General features: G+C 48.9%; 2 protein-coding genes across 2 annotated transcripts; both read right to left on the bottom strand.

Annotated features, from left to right (window-relative positions):
• Positions 1-748: 748 nt before the first annotated feature.
• On the bottom strand, positions 749-7,782 carry LOC133342821 (ileal sodium/bile acid cotransporter-like). Its single transcript, XM_061552121.1, has 7 exons — positions 7,618-7,782; positions 6,854-7,044; positions 4,148-4,266; positions 3,856-3,944; positions 3,497-3,672; positions 2,946-3,103; positions 749-1,396 (listed from the first exon to the last, which is right to left on the bottom strand). The coding sequence occupies exons 1-7, from the start codon at positions 7,780-7,782 to the stop codon at positions 1,224-1,226; spliced, it is 1,071 nt and encodes a 356-aa protein (XP_061408105.1). The 3' UTR covers positions 749-1,223.
• A 3,973-nt stretch (positions 7,783-11,755) lies between these two features.
• Positions 11,756-24,372, bottom strand: POGLUT2 (protein O-glucosyltransferase 2). Its single transcript, XM_061552462.1, has 10 exons — positions 23,890-24,372; positions 20,895-21,100; positions 20,075-20,280; positions 19,637-19,714; positions 18,769-18,944; positions 18,199-18,439; positions 17,496-17,705; positions 15,768-15,857; positions 14,664-14,771; positions 11,756-14,086 (listed from the first exon to the last, which is right to left on the bottom strand). The coding sequence occupies exons 1-10, from the start codon at positions 24,072-24,074 to the stop codon at positions 14,069-14,071; spliced, it is 1,518 nt and encodes a 505-aa protein (XP_061408446.1). The 5' UTR covers positions 24,075-24,372; the 3' UTR covers positions 11,756-14,068.
• Between the last annotated feature and the right edge of the window lie 1,662 nt (positions 24,373-26,034).

Here is a 26,034-nt window from a genome sequence, read left to right as displayed (position 1 = left end):
ATTATGGTCATTTTGTAGTTTCCGAAATACAATCCGAATGACATAAAAAAATATTTACACCGTTGATATATATACTTTTGAATCACATGGAATGTGCCTGATATCGGAGGAGCTTAGCAGGACCCAGAGGTGTACCTGGATAGTGTTGAGATGGATGAAAACCGCCATGACCAAACAGCTTGGCACAGGGTGTGGGCGGCTCGCAGTGTACAGCAGAGGGCGTTGCATAAAACAGCCTCGCTGTATATGCCCATTCGGTTTCCGTGATTTCGCGTGATATGCGGCTAACCTATTTCTTCCCAAAATTCGCAATATGCTGTTTTAATTCACTGAGATGCGGCTTTGTGGTCGGACGTGGGCAAGCAATGTGTATGTACTGTGTGTACTGTGTGTGTACGGCAAGGCCGTAGCCATGGAGTCAACATTGGGGGGGACCATATATTCCAGGGGGTCTGGGGGTCCGCCCCCAGAAAAAAAAAATCTAAAATTGAAAACGAATTTCCTGCCTAAAATAAAAAAATCACTAACACATAGGATGGACTTTTTATTTATTTTTTACAATATCTAATAGTGTATTGTATTACATTTCTCTGTTTTTTCTTTTTTTTACCTTTTCATGTTTCATTGTATGTAATGGCAGAGATTATGGATTAATAAATTACAACCATAACCACAATCATATAAAAATTTATCAATTTTATAGCAATATATTGGGGGGACATTTTGAGCATATTTGAATATTGGGGGGGGGGGGGAATGTGTCCCCCCTAGTCGGGTTTTTAACAATCGGGTTTAATTGTCTTTATATTAAACTCGATCATCTGAGATTGGGAGAAATCCGGTTTAATTGGTTCTAATTGCGGCATCCGAGCGGAACTTCTCAACGACGGGCTTCATCCATTCCAAGCTAAGGAACTCACTGGCGCCCACGATTGTGGAGGAGAAGCTCGTGTTCATCAAGACCAACCTGCCCGCCGCATTCTACGACTACCCCGTGCCCGACGGCCCCCCGAGTACGACAGCAGCACCGACGAGGAAGCAGCCTAAGCCTTGGATCAGAGTTCGTATTCATTAAACCAGGTTTTAATTCCCCGAAATCGGGTTTAATTGTATTAAAGGAAAAACCCGATGCCTGTCGCTGGAAAAATCGGGTTTTTTCCACCCATGGCGAGAAGTGACACGAGGGCATTTGTGGGGTGGGCCGCAAGGACGTTGCGAGGAAGTCAAGGTCGCGTTTTGTCCGCAGCGATCTCCTCCCTGGCGTCTGCATCGGCCCCGTCGTGGCCTGCCGCGGTTTGTTTGCGATGCCCTTCGCGGTAGCTGACGAGGTTGGGCGCCACAGCCTCCTGGTCCACGCTCACCTGGCCCTGCTGCTGTCGCTTGTAAATCTGATAACCTGTGAGCGACATTGAACGATGCTCCTGTAAATCGCCAACAAATTGCTTGGGAAATACAATTTAAAAAACCACGCAAAGAGATCGATTTATAGTTATATGTGTGGTGACCTTCATTAGCAAAATGTGCATGAGTCATGCACAGTGAACTTGACATTGTTTATTCTCCCTATAGCAGTCCAGCAAAACTGGTTTTAAATAATGAATGAGGCTGTCTGAGATTCACTCTGTATATATATTATACAGTATATAATTTAGATGACTCTTATGGGATGGGAGAGGAGCAGCGTAGTGGTTAGTGCACTGTTTGATGAACCCGCCAACCTGACTTCAATTACCAACCACGGCTAACATCAGTGGTGAGCGATATCTGTACCAATTCTGGGCCCCTTTCCTCCTCGTCAATAACTCACACTGACCAGCGTGGTGAAGTATGCTCAACATTCTTCACAACAAACATGGTGTGTGAGGTCTTCATTCAGCAGTGGATTGACAGAGGGCTGTACATTATTATCACAATTATAATGTGCAACGTTGTCACTACCATTGTGAATGTACTTGTTAGAAAACATCATCAATGCATAATGCCTGTGACTTTGGACTAATTTACATCGATTATATTGGTGGTCAGATGAGCAGCAGGACAATGGATTTGTATTCTAAATGTGCAGATCCTTGCCGTCCCCTTGTATGCATGGATTTTCTCCAGGTACATCAGGTTCCCTGCTATGTGCCATACACTCGTTCATGGAATTGCTCAAACATCTCAGTGGAGGCAACTTTTTGAGCTTGTCTTGAAACTCAACAAAAATATATTCTTGCTATTTAAAAGGCATGATTGTTATTGTGGTTCAATTGTAATTCGCGTGTAATTTTCCGAATTTTATTCATTTTAACCATGACATTGACACACGTGGGCTACGATGTAATGAGATATTATATCCTGGCTTGCCAGGAGAAGGCAGTACAGTAAACATTTGACTCCACCTGTTGCATCTGCATAGGATAGAGTGTTTCTCCCTTGCACGCGGGGGTTTCCTCCGACATATAAACTTTCATAAATTGACCGATCACACCTCACTATATAGAGGATCGCAGAGCTCGGGCGGTTGTTGGCACCCTCTCATCACGTCGCTGCCTTCCTACTTGTCTGTGGCTCCTCCACCTCCAAATCATTCTCTCTCTCTACGAGAGTGAGCGAATACTTTGTGCGTTACAAGTTGAAATTCTTATCATCGTTACGATGGATAAAGTCATGGCATATTTAACGCCCGCATCACATTGTATGCCTAAAACGCCCGCAGATAAAACCAGGGTGGTCACTCAACTCGATCCGCCAACATCTACAACAAATGGCAAACGACGCGTCACCGTATTCTTAGGTTTTTTCGGTAAAGTCACGTAGGTAAAACATTAAAATTAATAAAAGTAAAATAAAATAAAGATCACGACGTTTCGGAGGCAACACAAGCCTCCGTCTTCAGGTGGAACCGTCACAGCCACGACAGCTGTATCAAGTAACCGCTCCTTGCCGCTGGCCCTACCGCATACCAGTGATCATGAGGATGGCGTAGACCAACTGGAAGACGCTGTAGGCGATGGGGAAGGAGAACATGAGAGCGAGCTGCTCCGGCGGGAAGGAGATCTGCAGCACGCCGCTGCACAGGTGAATGCTCTGAGCGCCAGTCTCCACGCTGATCGTGCGGCACCTGCAAGGGGCGCGCCATCAACCGCACACTCCCTCAATCGGCAAGTTCGTCGCCGGGTTTCCGGTGAGAAATAAGAGGAATAACACACCCGTTAAAACCAAAAGGGGACACCTGCTTCCGCCTGCCTGTGTTCAGCAGCATCATTCAAGTGTTATGTCTGTGCGAGAGTGCTCAGCGACGCCGAGTGGTCAGGCGTGGGGCCCTGCTGCAAGGAATACAACGGAAGCCCAGAGAAGAACCAATGAGTCTCAGGGCAAGCTCAGAGACAGCAGAAAAAAAACGGATACATTTGGGGAATACAGCAGTTTTGCATTTTTTTCAACAACAATCAGAAGAAGACGGCTTTCCGCCAACACACTAACATCGGGCATTGTTTGTTGTAAAGCCACAAACCTGAACGGTGGCTGCCGGAACAGCATGGCGAGAACATAACCCAGGAGAAATCCGATGAGTGGCAAGGCTGCTGCGATGAACCAGATGTACATGCTCATGTTCTGCAGGCTGTTGTAGGAGATGATGCCCAGTGCCGCCGTCACCACGAGCACCAGGCTGCCCACCACCGTGCCCAACTGCGCACGTGGCACGGCGGAGTCGCAGGCGAGGAGAGAAAGGGATTCGGATCCACATCAGTGTTTTTCAAAAAAATTAGCCACTGAATGCCACAGGGGCCACATTTGAGAATCGAAGTGAGTCGAATGTAAACAAAATATTACGTTGGACCGACATGCTAAATTCACGCTCCGAAAATTTACCTTGAGCATGCGGCAGGCGTGTGCAGGGCACTTGTGACGAAGGAGCATTCCTAATATGACCGGAATGACTAACAATGCCAGCGTGATTCCTGAAACAGCAAGACGCACGCACGCATTAACGGCAAGCAACACCATCGCTGTACGGCTGAAAACTCACTTCGATCTCATCGCATTAGAACATCGACGCAGCACAATCTGTTCACGCTCCTTTTAGTGACTTGCATCGCATTTTTCCCCACGCTTCTGCGCTCCCACCCCCCAGAGTAGGAGCAGTAGTGTGGGGTGCGCTCACCGATGGTGTTGTAGGGGATGACGAAAGTAGAATCATCGAGCCACGATCTGCTGTAGATGTAGAGGCACAGTGGCATCATGCCGAGTCCCAGGAGGGTCGAGACCACGGTCATACTGATGCTGCGCAGCAGCAGCAGCAACAACAACAAGAATGCATAGACGCTCATCAACCACGGACAGAATCCTTCGCCCACAAAAGCGACAATTCCACCAACAGACTCTTCATAGAAGAGACCCCATCACCGGAAGATTCAGAGACCACATCACCCTCAGATTCAGAGACCACATCACCCTCAGATTCAGAGACCCCATCACCTGAAGATTCAGAGACCACATCACCCGAAGATTCAGAGACCACATCACCCTCAGATTCAGAGACCCCATCACCCGAAGATTCAGAGACCACATCACCCTCAGATTCAGAGATCACATCACCCTCAGATTCAGAGACCCCATCACCTGAAGATTCAGAGACCACATCACCCGAAGATTCAGAGACCACATCACCTGAAGATTCAGAGACCACATCACCCGAAGATTCAGAGACCACATCACCCGAAGATTCAGAGACCACATCACCCGAAGATTCAGAGACCACATCACCCGAAGATTCAGAGACCACATCACCCTCAGATTCAGAGACCCCATCACCTGAAGATTCAGAGACCACATCACCCGAAGATTCAGAGACCACATCACCCTCAGATTCAGAGACCCCATCACCCGAAGATTCAGAGACCACATCACCCTCAGATTCAGAGACCACATCACCCTCAGATTCAGAGACCCCATCACCCGAAGATTCAGAGACCACATCACCCGAAGATTCAGAGACCACATCACCTGAAGATTCAGAGACCACATCACCCGAAGATTCAGAGACCACATCACCCGAAGATTCAGAGACCCCATCACCCGAAGATTCAGAGACCACATCACCCGAAGATTCAGAGACCACATCACCCGAAGATTCAGAGACCACATCACCCTCAGATTCAGAGACCACATCACCCTCAGATTCAGAGACCACATCACCCTCAGATTCAGAGACCACATCACCCTCAGATTCAGAGACCACATCACCCTCAGATTCAGAGACCACATCACCCTCAGATTCAGAGACCACATCACCCTCAGATTCAGAGACCACATCACCCGAAGATTCAGAGACCACATCACCCGAAGATTCAGAGACCACATCACCCGAAGATTCAGAGACCACATCACCCTCAGATTCAGAGACCCCATCACCCTCAGATTCAGAGACCACATCACCCTCAGATTCAGAGACCACATCACCCTCAGATTCAGAGACCACATCACCCTCAGATTCAGAGACCCCATCACCCTCAGATTCAGAGACCACATCACCCGAAGATTCAGAGACCACATCACCCTCAGATTCAGAGACCCCATCACCCTCAGATTCAGAGACCACATCACCCTCAGATTCAGAGACCCCATCACCCGAAGATTCAGAGACCCCATCACCCTCAGATTCAGAGACCCCATCACCCTCAGATTCAGAGACCCCATCACCCTCAGATTCAGAGACCCCATTACCCTCAGATTCAGAGACCCCATCACCCTCAGATTCAGAGACCCCATCACCCTCAGATTCAGAGACCACATCACCCGAAGATTCAGAGACCACATCACCCTCAGATTCAGAGACCCCATCACCCTCAGATTCAGAGACCCCATCACCCTCAGATTCAGAGACCCCATTACCCTCAGATTCAGAGACCCCATCACCCTCAGATTCAGAGACCACATCACCCTCAGATTCAGAGACCACATCACCCGAAGATTCAGAGACCACATCACCCTCAGATTCAGAGACCACATCACCCTCAGATTCAGAGACCACATCACCCTCAGATTCAGAGACCACATCACCCTCAGATTCAGAGACCACATCACCCTCAGATTCAGAGACCACATCACCCTCAGATTCAGAGACCACATCACCCGAAGATTCAGAGACCACATCACCCGAAGATTCAGAGACCACATCACCTGAAGATTCAGAGACCACATCACCCGAAGATTCAGAGACCACATCACCTGAAGATTCAGAGACCACATCACCCGAAGATTCAGAGACCACATCACCCGAAGATTCAGAGACCACATCACCTGAAGATTCAGAGACCACATCACCCGAAGATTCAGAGACCACATCACCCGAAGATTCAGAGACCACATCACCCTCAGATTCAGAGACCACATCACCTGAAGATTCAGAGACCACATCACCCGAAGATTCAGAGACCACATCACCTGAAGATTCAGAGACCACATCACCCTCAGATTCAGAGACCACATCACCCTCAGATTCAGAGACCACATCACCCTCAGATTCAGAGACCACATCACCCGAAGATTCAGATCCCTCCGCTGGTACCCAATCCAATCCCGGATGAGTTTCAAAATCGTTATTTACTAAGGACCATCTCGAATTCACACGCATTGGAGGCTCTTGAAATATTGCGGTTTTCTATTTACCGAATTCGAAAAACAACGTCTTCTTATTGTTATTTTGGTTGCCGACCACCGTTATGGACGAACAGCACCAAGACAAAGATCCCCAATATAGCAGCGGTCAGCGCTACCGCGCAGCGGTCAGCGGTAGCGCTGACCGCTGCGCCACCGCTCCCCACGATCGGCACCACCGCCGCCGCCCTCCACACCTCCCAGCACGTACCTGAGGTCCATGTCTCCGTCGATCCAGTACGAGATGAGGTTGGAGGCCAACCCCCCCGGACAGCAGCCCAGGATGAGGACGGCTGACGCCTCGGCCGCGCCGAGCCGCAGGCCGCGTGCCAGCGCGAACGCCGCGAGCGGCATGACCCCGAACTGGCAGACGAAGCCCACGGTCAGCCCGGCCCACGGCCGCTGGGCACAGGCAGAACGCACGGCGACAAGAGGGGCAGGGTGAAGCGACCACCCGGTGTGGTGTGACCTTGTGTAAAGGTGGGGTAGGGGTTGGGGGGGTGCACATGTGACAAGATGTACGGGAGATAAATGCCAACGTCGAGGTCTCCTAGCCACAACGAGAGGGCTTCAGCAGCGACATCCACATTGTACTGCACTTCTATGCTTCCCGCCACTACACAACCCGCACTGGCCAGCGTGGTAAAGTATGGTAAAATTATATTAAATAGATGCAACTGCTGGCGACTGACTCGGTAGCGAGCCTACGGTTCGTGCTATATCGTCAGCTTGCCGAGAAAAAAAATCCCCGAAAACGCAGGCTTTAAAATACTTAGATTTTTGTTGTCTCCAATATTGTTCCTCAGTCATGTGCAGACCCCCACACCGCCCCTCCTGGCAGACACTTACCCATGTATTCCCATTCCAGCAAGTTTGTCTGCCTTCACCCAGAAACGTGCCCTCTCATGCCATGCAAAATCTCAGGCCACGCAGGTCTTACCACCCCGAGCCTGCCCTGGTCACACCTCCACTCACCTTGAGGTGCTGCAGGATGCGGTCAAGGCACACGGAGCAGCCGAGCGCCAGCATGACGAAGCACATGAGCAGGGTGGACACCACGGTGAGCGCCATACGCAAGGTGTCCCCGGCTCGAACCGCGGTCGAGTTGCCAGCGGTGCCGTTCATTGCGCTCCCGTTCATCGCGCTCGTGAAATATGGTAGAAGTGAGTACGTTGCGTTGTAGGTTCAAACTAAACATTCGTTTAAAACCACTACCACATTAACCCCCCCCCCCCCTTTTTTGCTATAGACTCTACCCACAGCCTTTGACTTACTTCCTGAACGTTGTTCCAGTTCTGTGTGACTGTGCAAAAGAAGCTGAAATTTCCCAACATCATTTTCTGAATGGTGCACATCGGTGTGGGAAGTGGATGCACGGTGAGATTCGATTGGAGCGGCTCCATACTCGCCATTCTGCCCTGGACCTTGGCTCTCACAGTGGCGGTGGCTTGGCACCGTGTCCCCCATTAACGCGTCAGCAAGCTCCGTCCTGGTCCTGCGGAGAGAGTAGCTTACGCACCCAACCTGTAACAACTGCAATTAAGCTCTCGATTTATTTCCTGTGCGAATAAATCCAGGTTGCGGATTAACCGCACTTGTGAGGAAGGATGGAATATAAAATATTCGACGCTTATTTTTGAGTACTCGCTTGTTCCTTCCACAGGCGCTCCTCACTCGAGACCCGGTGGCCGATGACTTTAAGAAACGAAAAAAACCATGACAAATTCCGTCTTAGACTATTTCGTAACACTCGCATTATCCACGTTGTTTTCTTTTATCTGAGCCACATAACCCTGGATAATGGAGAACTGACCTATGTTATGGACTATAATGCCTCTGGGTCTAACAAGACCAAGCCCATTGAAGCCCAATTGAAATCCAACGCATCGGCTTTCAGGGACGTCACATGCAAGATGCAAATGAACACGACAAGAACACATCAGCCAATAGATTTACCTTCAAGTACAACACATACATGCACACACTGTACATCCCTATATGTGATGACTGTTTGAATCAAGCATGAGTGGTGCGGGTGGCTTTGAGGGCGTGTGGTCTGTGGCTTTTCATGGGCAACTCAAAGGCTGGACAATGCTTAGCAAGCAAACGGTGGTACTTTTCCAGTAACCTTCAGCCACACGCGTCGCCCACACGCAATGAGACGCTTTGCAGTTCTTAACGTGCGAGTAAAATGGCAGAGGATGGCTTTCGTGACGTTTGCCACTTCCAAGAGACGACTGCCGTGGCACTCCTCCAGTCTACCAAGCAACCCAACACATCCTGCCGTTTTTAAAAAAAAATAAACCCAACACACACAAAATTTTCACTCGGAATTGAAATCCTTCCGTGGCCCTGAACCGGAGCCACTGGTCACTGCCACGACGAGGAAGCCGGACAGACCCGGGGGACAGTGGCCACGCGCAGAGTATAAAAAAACATCGGCAGGATGAGGTGTAAATTTTGCTTAAAACTTTCGTGACTGCAGGAATTCATATTCTTGGTTCTTTCGGTAAAGTCACGTAGATAGAAAATAAAATACAATCAAATAAAAGTTTAAATTTTTTTTAAAATAAATTGAAAATAATCCGTGACTTTACCGAAAGAACAAAGAATAGGATGAAGTGTGCACAAGCATGCTCTCGATCACGGGCCGTCGTGCGAGACTCGTCGTTACGGATGGCGGGAAAAAAAACCACGATCCATTTCTTGCCGTTCTCTCCAATTTGCGTAAAATTATGTTTCTTTGAATTATGAGTGTCCTGGAATAAAAGACATTCCTAATCGCCGCAATGTATATGTGATAAGCCACACATATAGAGAATGAATATACAATTAACCCATGTTGCTATATTAATTGAAACACTGTACAAACCCATTTGATTAGTCAGTTAAGTTTATGATTAATTTTCTCTCGCCACTCAATCCGCTCACTCTTAACAAAATCCTCCTACAGTACTTTCCGGACAATGACATTGTGGGGGTGGTCACGTTTTTTTTCGTCCAGTACACCCCTCGAATCAAAACCAAGGCCCCGACTCTGATCGGAGTCTGAAGGAGAAATGTGGAGTGACGACTTGGCACACTTCTCTTGAGATGGTACTTTATTGAAGACACGTGCACTTGACATCAGGCGGAGACCCCCCCCCCCCCGACTGCGACAGCCCCGAGTCTCCCGCGCATCTCCCTTTTATATCTCGACACGAGGCCACGCCCCCCTTCCCGAACCTTCTCGCTGACTCTGGACGCTCGTCACCGGTGTTGGCCGTGAGCGGGAATCGAACTCGCGTCGCCGGGTTCGTATCGCAGCGTAGCGCTAACCGCTGCACCACCGCTCCCATAGGTAAGTAGACACGGATACACAGACACACACACGATCAAATTGAACGTGTACAGAAAATGCGAAGGACGGCTCATTAAAGAACAATGCGCATTGTGTTTCACAGAAAGGCCAATTGTGAGCCGTGAACAATTGCCAGGGTGTTGACGTTGGACGGCGATGAACTGTCGACGCGCTTTCGCTGAAATGAGATGCGGGCAAGCGAGGCACTTGCCGGAGAGAAAAGCAGCTGCCATCGAGACTTTTCGACTCCTTAACGCATCTCGAGATGCCCGCTCCCACGCTTGACTTGAATGACTTTTGCCCAAGGGGCAACAGATATCGTCACTCACAAACGCCGAATGTCCTTGAGCACGCGCGTATTCACAATTGAGCACGGTGGGAGAAGTAATGTGGGTGGTGAATTAGGAACCTGCCTCTGGAAAATTAAGTTTTTAAAGTTGTCATTTCCCTGCGAATGTTCACCTAGTTCTGCTTTAACAAACACGCGTCGATTTGACAAAACAATCTGCAGTGCGTGCGACACGTTTTTTTGGGAAAAAAGAAAAAATTCACGAACACTGCACACGAAAAGCCGGTTGTGTAAAGGCTGTCCAGCCGACCAAGATAGCCAGTTCCCTGTTGTGGTGCAGTAAACAAGATTAACACACGAAACATATCATCTACAACAGTGTGACCATGTTCCCAGCAGATGCGCAACTTCCCTGTGACCTGCCTGGAGAGTTTGACATTTTGTATGTACCTTTAAAATTATTTCGTATGTACCTTTGAACTTATTTCGTATGTATGTTTGAACCATATTTCGTATGTACCTTTGAACTTATTTCGTATGTACCTTTGAAATTATTTCGTATTTACGTTTGAACTTATTTCGTATGTATGTTTGAACCATTTTTCGTATGTATGTTTGAACTTATTTTGTATGTTTGAACCATTTTTCGTATGTATGTTTGAACTTATTTCGTATGTACGTTTGAACTTATTTCGTATGTATGTTTGAACTTATTTCGTATGTACGTTTGAACTTATTTCGTATGTACGTTTGAACTTATTTCGTATGTATGTTTGAACCATATTTCGTATGTATGTTTGAAACATATTTCGTATGTATGTTTTAACTTATTTCGTATGTACGTTTGAACTTATTTTGTACCGTATATAACCCACCGCCCCAATACACAAAAGAAACTGCTAACAAGAAATAATATGCTTTCCCTGAATACTTAAAACAAATTTCAAGTTTATTTTCTTTTATTTTTGCGACCCAAAAAGCAGGAGTGGATACATCCGCACAACGGAATGTGGATACATCCGCAGAACGGAATGTATCCGCTCTCGGTTCCAACCACAACCTCTGAATAATTCTCCCCCCACAATGTGGCCGATCAAAGTTAACCGGGTTAACCGGGTTCACGACCTCACACTGGTAGGGATAACGGTTTGGAGTAGTGGGTTAACCAGGGAAGGTGGGGGGGGGGGGGTAGTGAGCGCCTATGAGGCAGGCATGGCGCACGAGGTGCCCAACACCATGCCCGGCCACCTTTGTTTCCCCATTGCTGATGTGTTCCATCCACACCAGGTACTAATATAAGGCTGAGTCGACCTAGGCGAGGCCCAGGTCCGGTTCAAATACATTAACCACCGTTATTGATCACGAACGGGAATGGAACTCGGGTCATCCGGGTTGCGAGCGCAGTGGGCCAAATATTGCGCCACCATTCCGCAACTAAGCCAACACACAGGCACACACAGACATGACAAAGGGAAACATCAATATGACGGGGGAAAAAATAAACGTTTATTCGATATTTTTTTCTTCATAAAAATACGCAAAACATTTTCCCAACCTGGATTACAAAATCGCTCCACTGGGCCGCAACGAGACTTGACGAGGTCAGGCGATGTAAGGCAACTTGTTGTGATTAAGGAGGAAACCGTGATAGTGTATCGTGTGAACGAGAGTATAAAACGTTAGAATATAAAGTCGAGGATTCATCTGACAACATAAGAGGGGTCCGGTCAAGGTTGAAGCTGCACTTTTAGTTCTGATACTGACCATAGTTTTCAAGGCATTTCATGACAACATCGTACTTGAATGTCCCGTAAAAAAATTACAAATCTGTAAAGCACTCCGTGGGTTTCATAGATTCAGGAGGTGTGGGCTATCACAAAGGGATCGAGGGAAGGTAGCCATCAAACGAAACCAAGCTTTTCCCATGTTGTCCCTAACTCTGGACGTTTGGCCAACTCCATTAGCGCGAGACAACACGAGAGCACCTGAAACAACGATGATGCAAGACTCCAACCCCTACAGATGATGGGGGTCCACATTCCTTGTACCACGTTCCCCAGGCGAGCCACGGTATGGCGCCTTAATGCCCACCGAGAAGGGAGCTTCACAATCTTTGTGCGATCCAACAACCCTCGCCTACGGCGTGCGAAACCACCCACCGAAGGGAGCAGCAACTCGTTCATGCCAAAAGCAGATAAATATCTAGCGCTTGTGTGCAGATGTTTCAGGAATCCTTTCACATCCTCATGGTTTATTACCGACTCATGCCCCCTCTTTAAAATCTCTTGCAATACTCAACACGTATGTGAGAAACGCGTTTCGACACGATGTACATATTAAACTGGTTTGATACTGTCCTTCACAAGAAACGTCATTAACCAGCGCTGTCCCACTGGGCACGGCACGCTTTTTACGACCATCTCGGCAATGATCTGACTGCTGCGCACAGCCACGATGCCACTTCACACGGGAGACGCCAAATTTCGTCAGTAGCACCCCAGAAAACTGTCATCAGTGATCTGTAACTTCTTTGAGATGAGGACAAACATTGCAGGACCACCCGAGACAACCCCCGATTTAAAGACGCATTTTACGACATCACTATTCTAAAATGAAAAAAGACTGAAGTCAAAAACCACGTGGCATCCCCCAATCGTGGAATGCAACATTACGTTTTGCTATGGCTTGTTCAATTTCACGCACGCACGCAGTCCTATAGGCAGCTCTCTCATCGGCAACGCCAGGAGCACGCGTCAGGAACACAAAGTGACGACGCGTCGCTAAGTTTCACCACCACGCTCCCCTTCCCCCCAGACCCCGTGAGCTTCCCACTTGGCTAAAGCAAGCGCCGGACAAAGCGTAAACTGCGGTGCCAAATCGAGGAGCCCGATACACTCATGCGCCACACACGTTCCACCAGTGTCGGCCCCTCCACAGAACGGGGGTAGCCTCAGGGAAGGAGTGTTAATTGTATCGTAAAGCTCAATTGGGTATATAGTGATTCAAGCTCAATTAATCACATTGTGAAAGTTAACAAATCCTCTTGATCATTCATTAAGTAACTCTCCCCAGCCATGGCTGACTTCAGCGGCGAGTAATATACTGGAACCGGTCGGCAAATTAACCAACCCGCACAAACCAGCTTGGCGAAGTATGGTCAAACAACCGCCACGACCGACATGGCGTGGGAGATACTTCATCCACCAACCGAGTGATAGGGGGCTGTAAATGCAACCGATTGAATTCACCTGCGGTACAGGAGCACGGGCAATGCCACACGTAACGTACAGACAGCGAGCCCAGTTAGAATATAGAAGACACAGACGGGGGGGGGGGGGGGGGCGTTCCGCGTCTCCACCCACAATAAACCTTTTGCATTGGTTCGTCGACCTGTGGACTTTCCACAATAGCGTTTCCTACAGTTTTGCATAGAGTGCAAGTACACAGCACTGTAGTGTGAGGCTAAAGACAAATGGGAGTTGAAATTCCTTCAGATCAGTTTATAATCGCCGCTCAAAACTGTCGACCTTGAGCACAGCTCCAATGGCTAAGGTGCCACACCTTAGCCTGGCGAAGCGCAGTTAAAACTTATCGTTCCCGGGGTGCGTCAAGGAGAGCAGCCTCTTCCTCACAGACCAACACAGAGTGTGTGGGTGTACGATGCGATGAGGTCCATAGGACCTCTCATGGTGCAATCGAGTTATTTTTCTGATAAAGTAAAAAGCAAAAAAGTTGGTCAAAAAAAAAAAACTCTTGCAGTCCCACGATAATCGGCAATTCATCACCGTCCGCTCCTCTCACAGCTCATCCTTCTCCTGGCAGAGAAGACAAAGACAAATGTTTGATGAGTAATTAGAACCAATTACCCAGCAGCACCTTGCAGACACGCGGCTTACATTGCAATAGACAAGATGTATTCATCTTTGTCTTACGATCTGTGTGTTGCAACAGCAAGTTGTGGTACTTGCAAGCCAGAGGTCGCCGGTTCGATTCTGTCTCCCGGTGGTGGCGGTTTCTGAAATTTCCTTCCACCACCCTCTCCTTCCCCTGTCCACCCAGCAGTATAAATGTATACACCACAGCCAGTCGATCGGCAGGTCACGGTGCAACGGGGTAAAGCGTGGGTACTCCCATCTCTTCCAAAAAGTCTGGCCAGCATGCAAGAATAAGGCCAAAAAGCCTCCTCTAGCGGAGACCCTTCGCCACCAGCGGAGTGCGGAAGCAATTGCGGGGCTACACTTTTACCTTTTAACACATTACGCATTCATCTTTTGTCTCGCGATTTCTGGGTTGCCCACGGATACGATTCGCTCGTTGATCCCCTTAGTGCGCAATGTGCACCGCGCCGTACTCGCGGGGCGAGTGACGGTGCGAGGGTGAGGCGGTTGTCACCTTCGCCGCTCGGTGGCACGAGCAAGGGAAGGGCTCGTCCGGAGGCTGCTCCACCGCCTCCATGTCCTCCCACACCTTCGGCTTTGTCGTCTGCCGCCGGGCGTACTCCTGGGAGGGCAGGGGTCACACGGCGATGGCCGTCGTGACGACGGTGACAATGACCTACATGGCAGGGCTGGGGAACCTCGGGTTACTGTCGCAAGAGGCTCTAGTTTGTGCTCTTGAAGGGGCATTGGTCATGTTCTTAAAGAGCGCGAGGGGGGTTTAACTCCTACAGAGCGCAAGTGGTCTTCCTAAAGAACACATGAAAAAAGCAGCGCTCACAGAACTGTGTGGTATGTTGAACTTCTTTCGCACCGTACGAAGCCAACCGCGCTGATCAGCGGTGGGGAACATTTTATTTACGGAGGGACGAACACGACTTACAATGTTCAGCGGGCCGTACATTAACACGCACCCTAGCGTTGTCCAATAATAACGTGGACACTAATTGTGGCTCAGCTTTACAGGTGACCGAGCAGACTATACATTTTAAACACAGTGTTGTTGCCAGGTCTGAAACATTCCCCTCTATCACCTGTTAGTACACCCTAAAATTATTATATTGATGAATAAATACCGTTTACGGCCTGCTTAGAAATGACAGGCCTCATGTGGTCGCGGGCTGTATGAAACAAAGTCACAGGCTGCAGATTCCCCCATTCCAGGTCTACAAGTTATGCCGATCACCGTAACCATCACGATCATCCTAACAAACTTCGTCGGGATGTGCACAAAACAAAGTGCTCGATTTTTCTGGGTAGATTGTGTCTCTGTGTGGGAGTGAACTGCGCAGTCCCAATGTCGCTGTACTCCTCACTGGGATTGAGTCGATGGTCCTACAGATGGCTGGCGATCGTGAGCAGGTGCTGAGTGAATGATCGTCAGTGATGAAGACGGGCTTTGGAGCGGCCTTCACCCAGCAGGGGTTTGATCACGGCGAACACAAAGGGTTGCTTATGTGCAGCGAGAGATCCGAATGGATTCTTTGTCGCGTGACAACGAGCCGAGAGCACAATCGAGAGATAAAAACAATTACAAGACAAATAGTGCTTCCTCACTTACCTGGAAGAGGCTGTAGTGGTAACAGAAGACTTGGTCGGACATGAGGTTGTTGCGGACGTACTGCTGGCCTCGCTTGGCTATCTGCCTCGCCTGCAACGCGAGGGACACAAGACACGGATGGCATCATCATCATCCTCATCGCAAGGGTCTCCACCTCTTCACGGAGATGCGTCAAAAGTGATTCCTTGCACAGAGGCGGTGGTCATCTCCTGTTCGCAGTCCTAAGCCGATGGTGTCAATTCCACATTCCTCTGGTGGGGGGGGGGGGGGGCGAGGTGATTATCTCCATAAGAAAACCACAACCACTGTTGACATCTCCGTAAAGCGGTAATTATTTTATCGACCTCGGAAGGATCATGGTGTGAGTCAACTCCGAACCAGGATTTTAACTGGCGACCTTCTGATAGCAAGCTGCTCGCTCAGCCGCTGGGTCACCTGAAAGCAAGTCGTTAATGCCGACCATGGGGCGCTGTCGTGGATTTGTGCAAAGCGTGCAGGGGCATAGTGTTACAGAGTACGGAGCAGCACGTACCGAGGGGGAAACACAGCTGCAGTTGGCATTCGAAGCTATATTTACAATATTTAGTATGTTGTCTGAAATCACTTCCCAATTGGGTGGTTCTCTTGTTTTTTTCTCAAATTCTGGTGGCTTGAAATGCACTGCATCGGAGGAGCAGTATAAATAATACATGACGACGATGATGGTGATAATGACCATTTGTAGATTCAACAATGACAAAAACTGGCATAACGCACGTAATTTTGTTGGTCACTAACCGGTAAAATCTGCCCTGGGCACGTAAAATCCACCCACAATGAAATCCACCCACAGCGTTTTTCAGCAAATGCTGTACGCTCTGCATGTAACGATTTGAGGAATCGTCGCAGTCCAGTGTTGAAATTAGATTTTAAAAAATCGTTGTATTATTTTGCCGTTGTGGTGTAAGTAGAATCTTGAGCGGCTGCAGATGTCACGTGAACCGTTCACATACCACATACACATATAATAAAATAATTGATTCATACACGCATTATTTATTGCGTGCATCGTGGAGAGTTAGGAATTGATTTTAAATCGGTAAAACGATGCATCATTACATGGCCACCATAAACCCCGTGTGGGTATCAGCGTGTGTGATTGAATACTACAACAACGTAATCATCGTCGTCGCTAAATCCGTAACCTGAAGTCCGTCAGGGTGTGCCGGGTGGACTTGTTGCCCTGCACGTGCTGGAGAAGGAGGCTGTCACATGGCTCTGTGGCTACGTGTGCTGACGTCCACTCACAGCATAACATTGACATGGATATACAGTTTGGTTCTTTCGGTAAAGTCCCGTAGGTGAAAATAAAATAATAATAAAATTTAAAAAATCACGCCGTTTCGGAGGCAACACAAGCTTCCGTCATCAGGTGGGACAACCACAGCAAAAAAAAAAATACAGTAAAAAAACACATTTTTGCTGTGGTTGTCCCACCTGATGACGGAAGCTTGTGTTGCCTCCGAAACGTCGTGATTTAGTTATTTTTATATTATTTTATTTTCACCTACGTGACTTTACCGAAAGAACCAAAGAGTATGGATCCTTGCAGTCACGAAAACTTCAAATCTGGATATACAGTTATTTATTCATATTGTGTATCTGGTGCTCTAATTGTGTAAAAGTCAGGTGTAAAAACATTCGCTAAAAAGAATAATTAAGCCCGTAACCTCGGCGTGGAATCCGTACCTCATCGTCGTGCTCCTGTGCCCAGCGGAGGCGCTCCTGCAGGTCGCCGAGGTCGCGCCGGAAGGGCACGTAGTGCTCCCAGGGCCTCAGCTCCGAGTAGAAGTGCTCGTAGTAGGGCGACTCCTGCTTGAGCACGAGGCTGTCGCCCGCCAGCAGGTAGGGCAGCCGGTACGCCGCCACCGTGCCGTCGATGTTCAGCTGGTATTTGAACTGAGTGACAAACACGGGGGGGGGAGCGTGCTCGCACACACACACACACAGGCATGCACACACACCAGCACACGCACACACACCAGCACACGCACACAGGCACACACCGTCATCTTGAGTCCTGCCTTCCTCCTCAACCCAAGCTCCACCGCAACGAGAGAACGCATGCAATGGAGTACTCAAATTGTAAACGTTGTGGGTTTACTCTTCAACACAACGTTGTGCCGAACTAGTAACTAATTGGCACGTTTCGTTTATGTGACAAACCTTGCTAATTGGCTGTGTCGGGTGGTGGTGGGTTAATGACGCATTTATATTTACGCGATATAACCCAAAAAAACCCCACCTTTATTTTTATGGGCAATTGCGTCGTATCATGAGATTGGTGAATTCTGATGTTTTGACATTTCCTAGAAGTCGTCCAAAATCAGGAGGCACAAGGGGGTTACTCGCTACACTTCCTGCCTGTGGAACTCGATTCAAAGCGACGTACTTTGAAGAAGTCGAAGAAGGAGATGGAAGGCACGGTGGGGCCGTAGAGGCTCTCGTCGTGCTTGAAGAAGAAAAAGTGAGTGATGGCAGCATCGATGGTGGAGTTAGGGTCGGACCGCACCATCTTCACCAGGTCCAGTCGCTCCTGCCGGCTATCCCGACCGCGCCAGAACGCGCGCTCCGTCTTGTTGGCCCACGCGGGGCCCGTGTTGGCCTGCACCGACATCAGGTCGAGCGACACCCTGCGGCGAAGGGGCATTCGCGCGCAGAAGACGTCAAACTTGGGTTTCAATCGTCCGCCAGAGTTCTGTTCGTTTGATAACGGACGACTCTCGATTATTGTCCGGCCGTGGTCAATGCGCTGGTGCAATAAGGCCTCCCACCAAGCCGTCACCGTCTGTCAGCAGCCTTGCGATGTAGCAATCCATCTCTTGCCCACATACGAGATGATTTCAAGACTCCATCTCTGTGGCATACGCCCTCTCGTGTGCTTCAGTATAGGCCGAGTGTAATATGGGAAAAAAGCGAGTGCTTCGGTATCGCCACCCCTCCGTTACCCAGAATGCCTCACCTGCCCATTGTCTCGAGGACGGATTCGGTCAGGTCGTAAGTCGGCATGACGATGTCGCGCGTCTCCTCCGAGCCGCACCACGAGAAGATGGGAAGAAGGCTTCCGTCCGGCGCCTTCCCCTTCTCCAGGGGCCAGTCACCCAGGTTCACGAAAAACTCCATGTCTGGCAACCACACCTACACAGCGCAACACCCACCACATGGTTAAGCGTTCAGCAATTGGTGGCTTTCAAATGATATTTGAAAAGAGTTTCAATGATATGGAGAGCTTATCCAGTACCTATTACAAACTATTGTAACAGTAAAATAGATGTATTTTTAAACGTACTTTTTTTTGGGTCACCCACCCACTAATTTGATCAAAATTGTTCTATTGGTGTTGCATAAAAAGAAGAGGAATTAATTTGGAACTCTCCCAGACCAGTGCAACCCCTCGTGTTAGAGGACTGCCCTATGGAAGCGGATATCGCAGAGCGACCTCTGAGATCCCTTCAAGTGACCTGGTCCACACAGTCGGGGGACAGCAATTTTCTCTCGGATCTGATCATCGTGTGACAGTCAAACCAATATTTATTTTTTACTTCTCAGAGCTGGAATTTAGACAAATTAGGTCCAGAACCAAATTTTACTTGTTGTTTTATTGTGTGGAGTCATTGGTGACCGGGTGGAACCAATTAACTCGCTAGACTTGGCAACCCAGTATAACCACAGCTGGATTTGAACCCCAGATCCTAGCGGTGCCAGCTCAGCACTCTGACCTCTGACTTCTGAGCCACTTAGCCACCTAAAAAAAAACCCCATAAATGTTCATGGTTTGATAATATTGTGACTCAGGCAGTTTAGAATGCGGGGCCCAACTCGTTTCAGACCTTGCGTGTGAGAGAGAGAAGCATGGCATCCATGAACATCTTGAAGTCCACGTGTTGCCCAAACGTTCGTCTGTAAACCTGCAAGTAAAATAAATTAATGTACAGTCAACATTTGATGGTGGGGGGTGGGGGGAGAGATGGCCAAGATAAAATAAACAGATAAATAAAACATGTAAATTAGGTTATCAAACTCGTTTAATGTTTACCTACGTAGAATTGCGAAGATGGCAGCGCCAATATCAGCTCATGCCCAGGTGCCAGACGGATCGCTGCGTCGCAGGGCAACCTGACAGAGCGCCAAGGCCTGTGGCCCACCCCTCGCCCACTCCTCCAGCACACAACCTACTGGGCAGGGTCCACCCGGTGGGCTAAACTCCCATTGAGTTGAATCCCTTGTACTAGCCATCCTCCTGGACCCCCATATATAATCATCCTCACCTTGTTATCCTTGATGGTGTAGTGGCACAGGCTGTGCCACTGCCCGAAGCGCTTGGGGGCCTCGCGTGCCACGTGGTCCAGGTCGACGGCGGGGAACGGCTCGAGGTCGCGCGCGATTTGCGGGTATTTGTCGCGGCAGCCCATGTCGGCGTACCAACGGTCGCCGTCCGTGCGTGGGCACGCGCACAGCTCGTTGTACACCTCGCCTGCACAGCGCGCATGTGCGGGAGCGTCAGAGTCACCGACCCCGTGGGATTTCGCTGTCGCGCCATTCGGCGCTCTGTGCGGTTCATACCGCACGTTGTTTGGTACGACCGTCCGATATTTCGCTCCACGTGTTCGGAGCTTCTTCCAGGAACTAAATGAAGAATTTTTTATTCAGGAAGTTTAAGATTATTTTCGTTGTTGCACGGGTGATCCCGTTTAGCCAGTTACCCGGCTATTTTACAAGGGAGATCCGTGGTGTGTGAGCGCAGTGACAACAAAATAAAGACGTAAACATACATTTTGCAGAGAATGGGCAGATGGTCCTTAATAAATATTGCATAAACAAACAGACAACAACGATTAAAGGTGTTGAGCCAATTAGCGGCAAGGCCATTGCTGTTGTTGTTGTTGGTGAGGTTAGACCAGGGGTCGGAAACCTGCGGCACCAGAGCCTAACGCGGCTCTTTAAGGACTGCTTCGTGACATTATTCACATGCATTGCGACTCTTGATTTATTGAGCTTTTGTTTGCCGAATTAACAAAAACATCTCTTAGTCTTATTATTATTTGGTTGCCAATCCCTGGGTTAGAGGGACATGGTGGGACGGCTCACCCCGGAGCGTGTAGGGCGACTTGGCGATGTGCTTGTCACGGTAGGTGACTTCGACGCGCAGGTCGGTGTACGACGCGTACAGCTTGTAGCGCACCAGGAAGGAGCCGTCGTGCCGGTCCAGCACCTGCACCCACGCACGCAGGAACGCGCCGTCCGCCGCCGACAGCTTCACCTTAAACGTGCCCTCGCCCGGCGAGGAAGTGAAGCTGCGCACTGGCGAGACGGGACCGGGTCGGACGGGACAAAAGCAGGAGAGGACTGGGTGAGAACTGCGCACGGGTGCGGCAGGCAGAGACAACATCTTTTTAACAACGTTTGAGAGATCCACGGTAAAGATATAAGAAGGTCTTACCAACATCATCAGAAATGTCTCACTGAATGGATGCTGGGACCACGTGATTAACCCGGCAGTTATTGCTGCTCTGGTTGTCCCTGGGTCTCGTTGTTGTGTTTGTTGGAGCCGGGCCCAGCTTGCTCTGACTCCGGGAAGGACTGTAGTAGTTGCTCTCTCTAGCTCCCAAGTTTCCAACTGTAGTTTCTTTTTGTGTAAAGCATTTTGAAATGTGATTGCATTTCACGATGCTACGTCACTTCAAATTGTTGTTGTGGCCGCTCTCCTTCCATCCAGATTAAAAGATGGTTGTGTTGTAAATGCCGAGTTCATTTCATGTGGGTACTGAACTGAACAATCAAGGCAATGTGTTTTTACATCTGTTCATTGAAAATATTATCGTCTCCATTTATTAGCCTCTGTTGTAAAGCTGTTGAACTTGTCTGCATTCTCACCCCCCGCCCTCCCCCAGGGCAGGAGTGGGGTTGTTTACCTTCTCGAGGGTGGAACAGGACTTTGAAACACATCTGGTGTGCCAAGAATTATCAACACACACAACGACGTTATCCAATAGCGTGAATAATGGCACGTGTATCCACTGAATATTAAAAGAAGTCCTTTGCAGTGACTGCACGCCCTAAAATTAGAAATACAATGTTGCCAGGTTGAAACCATTCCTCTATAATTTCCGATGAGTACATCTAAGCTATTGGCATGCAACCCATTGGGTGTCGGCTGTGAAACTGGAACAAGCAATCCAAACTTTGGAGAATAAACTAAGCCACTGGAGTCTGCACTCCTTCATCAGAGGCATATCAAAAGTACACGAACTCTCTCCTGAAGCCCTATCGTGGTGACGAGCAGACTTCCACATTGGCACTGAGCTCCTGAACATATTGCCACCGTGCGCAGGGATTTGCGCTGACGGAAAACATTGTTTGCGAAAAAAATCTAGATTTGAAGTTTTCGTGACTGCAGGGATCCATACTCTATGGTTCTTTCGGTAAAGTCACGTAGGTAGAAAATAAAATAAATCAAATCACGACGTTTCGATTGCAACACAAGCAATCATCATCAGGTGGGAAAACCACAGCCACTCCCACTTCAACAAAAAAAATATTGCTGTGGTTTTCCCACCTGATGATGATTGCTTGTGTTGCAATCGAAACGTCGTGATTTAATTTATTTTATACCTACGTGACTTTACCGAAAGAACCAAAGAGTATAGTTTGCGAACTAGAAGAAATGAAGCTGCGGGCGGCCTCTGGGTGGAGGTTCCCAGCAGTGTGCCAGCAATACGAGTGTCGTCACCACCTGGATGCCACGTGCTGCACGTGCAACACATTAGCGGTCTCGCGCTCCGGGAAGACACATACCACCCCATCCTCTTCTGGCTCCACGTCTGACACACATTAATTAATTCAAAGACATCCCCCTGTTTCAGCCTAAACAGGCTGTCTGTCTGGGCAAGTGCTGTTAGCGAGCACCTATTAAGGTCTGCATGGCATACGCTGGGGTGGGTGGTCACCACCACGCCCGGCCGCTTTTGTCTCCGAGTAGCGATGTTTACATATCGTAATCATTTGAGGTTGAGTCGACTTAGGGGAGGCCCAGGTCTGCTTCAGATAATCTTCGCTGGTGTTGGCCGTGAGCGGGTATCGAACTCGTGTGACCGGGTTTGTAGTGCGGCGTGCACACCGCTACACTACCTTTTCCCATTCACGCACACATACACCCAGCCTGCATTCATAACTAATTGCTTCTTTTCAGCAGTCTTCACTCACCAAATGCCAGGCGGACTACAATCAGCTGTTCCGTGAGATTCGTGACAAAATGTGGTTTGCCCAAGGTCATATAGCCTCACCCAGGAGGAAGTTAACCCAATGCAATTACTTCAAATGTGTGGGTTTCTGTTGTGTGTGCGAGTTCGCCGTGGCAATCACCCACACACACAAGATGTGCGAAATGCCCTCGGGGGATGTGCTCCTACGACTGCAATGGGTGCCCGGCTCGCACGACCGCGTGTTATATAACAGTCGTACGAGCACGGCAAGTGACATTACACACTCCGATGGCACTCACCATCATTCTCCAGATTAATAAGACGCACATTTTCACCCGCGTGTATGTTAAAATCACGAGTTGGGGGGTGCGTCTTATACTCTGGTGCCGGGACGGCTTGGGGGCGATTTTACATTACAATACCACGCTGGTTAAAGCTCGAGTTTATGAATGGGAGCATAGAAGTATAGTCCAATACAAGATCGCAATGTTTAGTGCCTGGTCAATTAGTAACATCGCATGATGGTGGAATACGGCGATAGCTTGGAGAGAAGGTCCATCAGCAGTGGATTGATCATGAATGCCAAGTTTTTTCAACGCTTCGACGCGACTGCCACACGAAGCGCACAAAACATGTGAAACCCGCAGGATGTAATAATGTCAGTCGGAGATGCCCGGGGGGGGGGGAGGCATAACTTCGGGATTTACTTTTTGAGATCAGAGCTGCCCTGATTGAAACTTTCCCATTCAAAATACAGCCCCCCCCCCAACCTCCTCCGTAAGTTCACCGTCTCCCAGACCCACAAGCCATCCCCCACCCGAACCCCGTGAGATGAGCGTGGAAGAAGCGGCGATTACAATCGAAGTGCGGCGTGTACTCACTTCTCTCCCGACTTGTCCACCGCCTGGACAAAGAAGTAGCGAGCGGGCAGCACGACCGCCGTGTGTAGCCCCGGACCCCACACCAGACACTTGTTGGCCGAAGGCACCCGGCCACTGGCACATGGAGTGGCCACCGCGGCCAACAGCAGCAACAGCAGCAGAAGCGGTGGCGAGGCAGCTGCCATTCTCGCAGGAGACGGAGTGACACGGCGGGAGGTGGGAGAGAGAGAGATGGGGGTGGGGGGGTGAGTCTCCTTCTTGACGAGCCCCTTCACAGGTCAGTCGAGTTGAGCCAGCCGGAGGTCGCCATGAAGCTTGTTGTGACTGAACGAGGTCACGCAATCGTCCGGGTTGCAGCCGGCGCGCAACAAAGAAGACACAATCCGAGCTGGTCGCTGCTAACACGTTCACTCGGTGACTTGTGAGTGAAAGGAATTCGCGAGAAGCCTAAGAAATGAATAGCTTTGGAGACCGGGGACAGAAGTAAAATGTGGCGTGGATCGTGACGTGGGGAGTCCACGTGTTACCCACCCCGTCCGGATGAATGGGTTTTGCGGGTTTTTTTTTAATCTACGGTGAAGCTACATACATCATTCTAGATTTTAAGTTGTCGTGACTTCAAGGATCCATACTCTTTTTTTTTCGGTAAAGTCACGTAGATGATTTTTTTTATTTAGTTGTTTTATTTTAATTTTATTTAGTTTTCACCTACGTGACTTTACCGAAAAAAACCAAAGAGTATACATACATCATGTCAATTGTATTGGACACACAAAGACCAAGATCCCCCGTATAGCCTTAACGGACTGTTGGGGCAAGTGCTGTTTGCGAGCACCTATGAAGGCCGGACCGGCACACGAGTGGGTGGGTGGCCAACACCACGCCCGGACGTTTTTGTGTTCCTGGTGGCGATGTTTACACGTCGCACCAGGTACTCATTTGAGGCTGAGTCTACCTAGGGGAGGCCCACGATCCGTTCAGATAATCTAACTCGGGTCGCCGGATTTGTATCGCGCTAACCGCTCCCCTGTGCACACACATATACACATACACACTACCAGACGTGCACGTATTAAAGATGTGCCAAAATAAGTAAATGTAGCTCAAGAAGATTTTACGTTAAGGGGAAAAATGGCCAGGAATACATGGAAAAAATGGTGAAAATCATCACAAAATAAAACCCATCTGCACAGCAGTCAACCAATCAAGTGAGAATGAATAAATATAACACGCTGTCACTAGTGGGTCACGTGGACAGTCAATAACTGCGGGCCGAAGAGTGCCCTCTTGGAAGGTAATTGGCCTACTTTTCCACGCTGGCCAAGTGCCTTGGAACTGGTGGGAGTACTCACACTTTACCCCACCACCCATTTGTACCGCAGTACTGGGTGGGCAGACTCGAACAGGCGACCATTCGGATTGCAAGTCCAGCAGTGTTCCTTGCAACTACGGCAGCATCCCCCCTCCCAGTACGTCTACAGATATATTGCATAGTGCTGAATGATTATTCTATTCCGTGCATAACACTATTGGAAAGCATCGTGTATATAACGATCTTGTACTGCACAGCATTAAGTTGTATGCCCGTATATTTTACTGTTCTGGATGGAATTGTGGTGTCACAGTACTTGTATGCACAATGTTTAATCCAGGTATGGTGTACAGAACGACTCGATTAGAATCTGCTGAGCGATCATCGCCCTCTGCTGCGAAGTTGGCGGGGACTGTCCTGGAATTTACTCGGCGAGGCTTCCCTGTGTGAACAAGCACAACAATAGACCGCGCTGTCATGTACCCTTCCTTCACTTGTGATTAGCTTGTTATTGTTGTTATTGTTTGACTGGGACTTTTGCACACAGTGTTGATATACGGTGCTTTTCTCTGGAAGATTTCGCAGTTTTTTCCTAGATGTTTCTGTTGCGCGTCGTTACGTTAAGATGTTCTTTGTTCATGTTTTGTTTGTTGCGGTTGCACCTGAGTCAAGAGCCGCATGGCTCACAGGGCTACGCCTAATAAATGAAACTGGAAAAGATCATGCGATGTGAAATCAGTTTTATCCATCGCAGTTCTTGAAAGTATCGTGTTGTATATTTGATGGTATTGTAACTGAGTAATACGTGTGTAATGGTATCGTACTGTCACGTA

Source organism: Lethenteron reissneri, chromosome 16 (assembly GCF_015708825.2).
Source record: "Lethenteron reissneri isolate LAM-NWPU_2019-01 chromosome 16, ASM1570882v1, whole genome shotgun sequence".
Classification (NCBI taxonomy): domain Eukaryota; kingdom Metazoa; phylum Chordata; class Hyperoartia; order Petromyzontiformes; family Petromyzontidae; genus Lethenteron; species Lethenteron reissneri.
The sequence above is the reverse complement of the archived record's forward strand: the minus strand, read 5'-3'. Positions and strand labels throughout refer to the sequence as shown.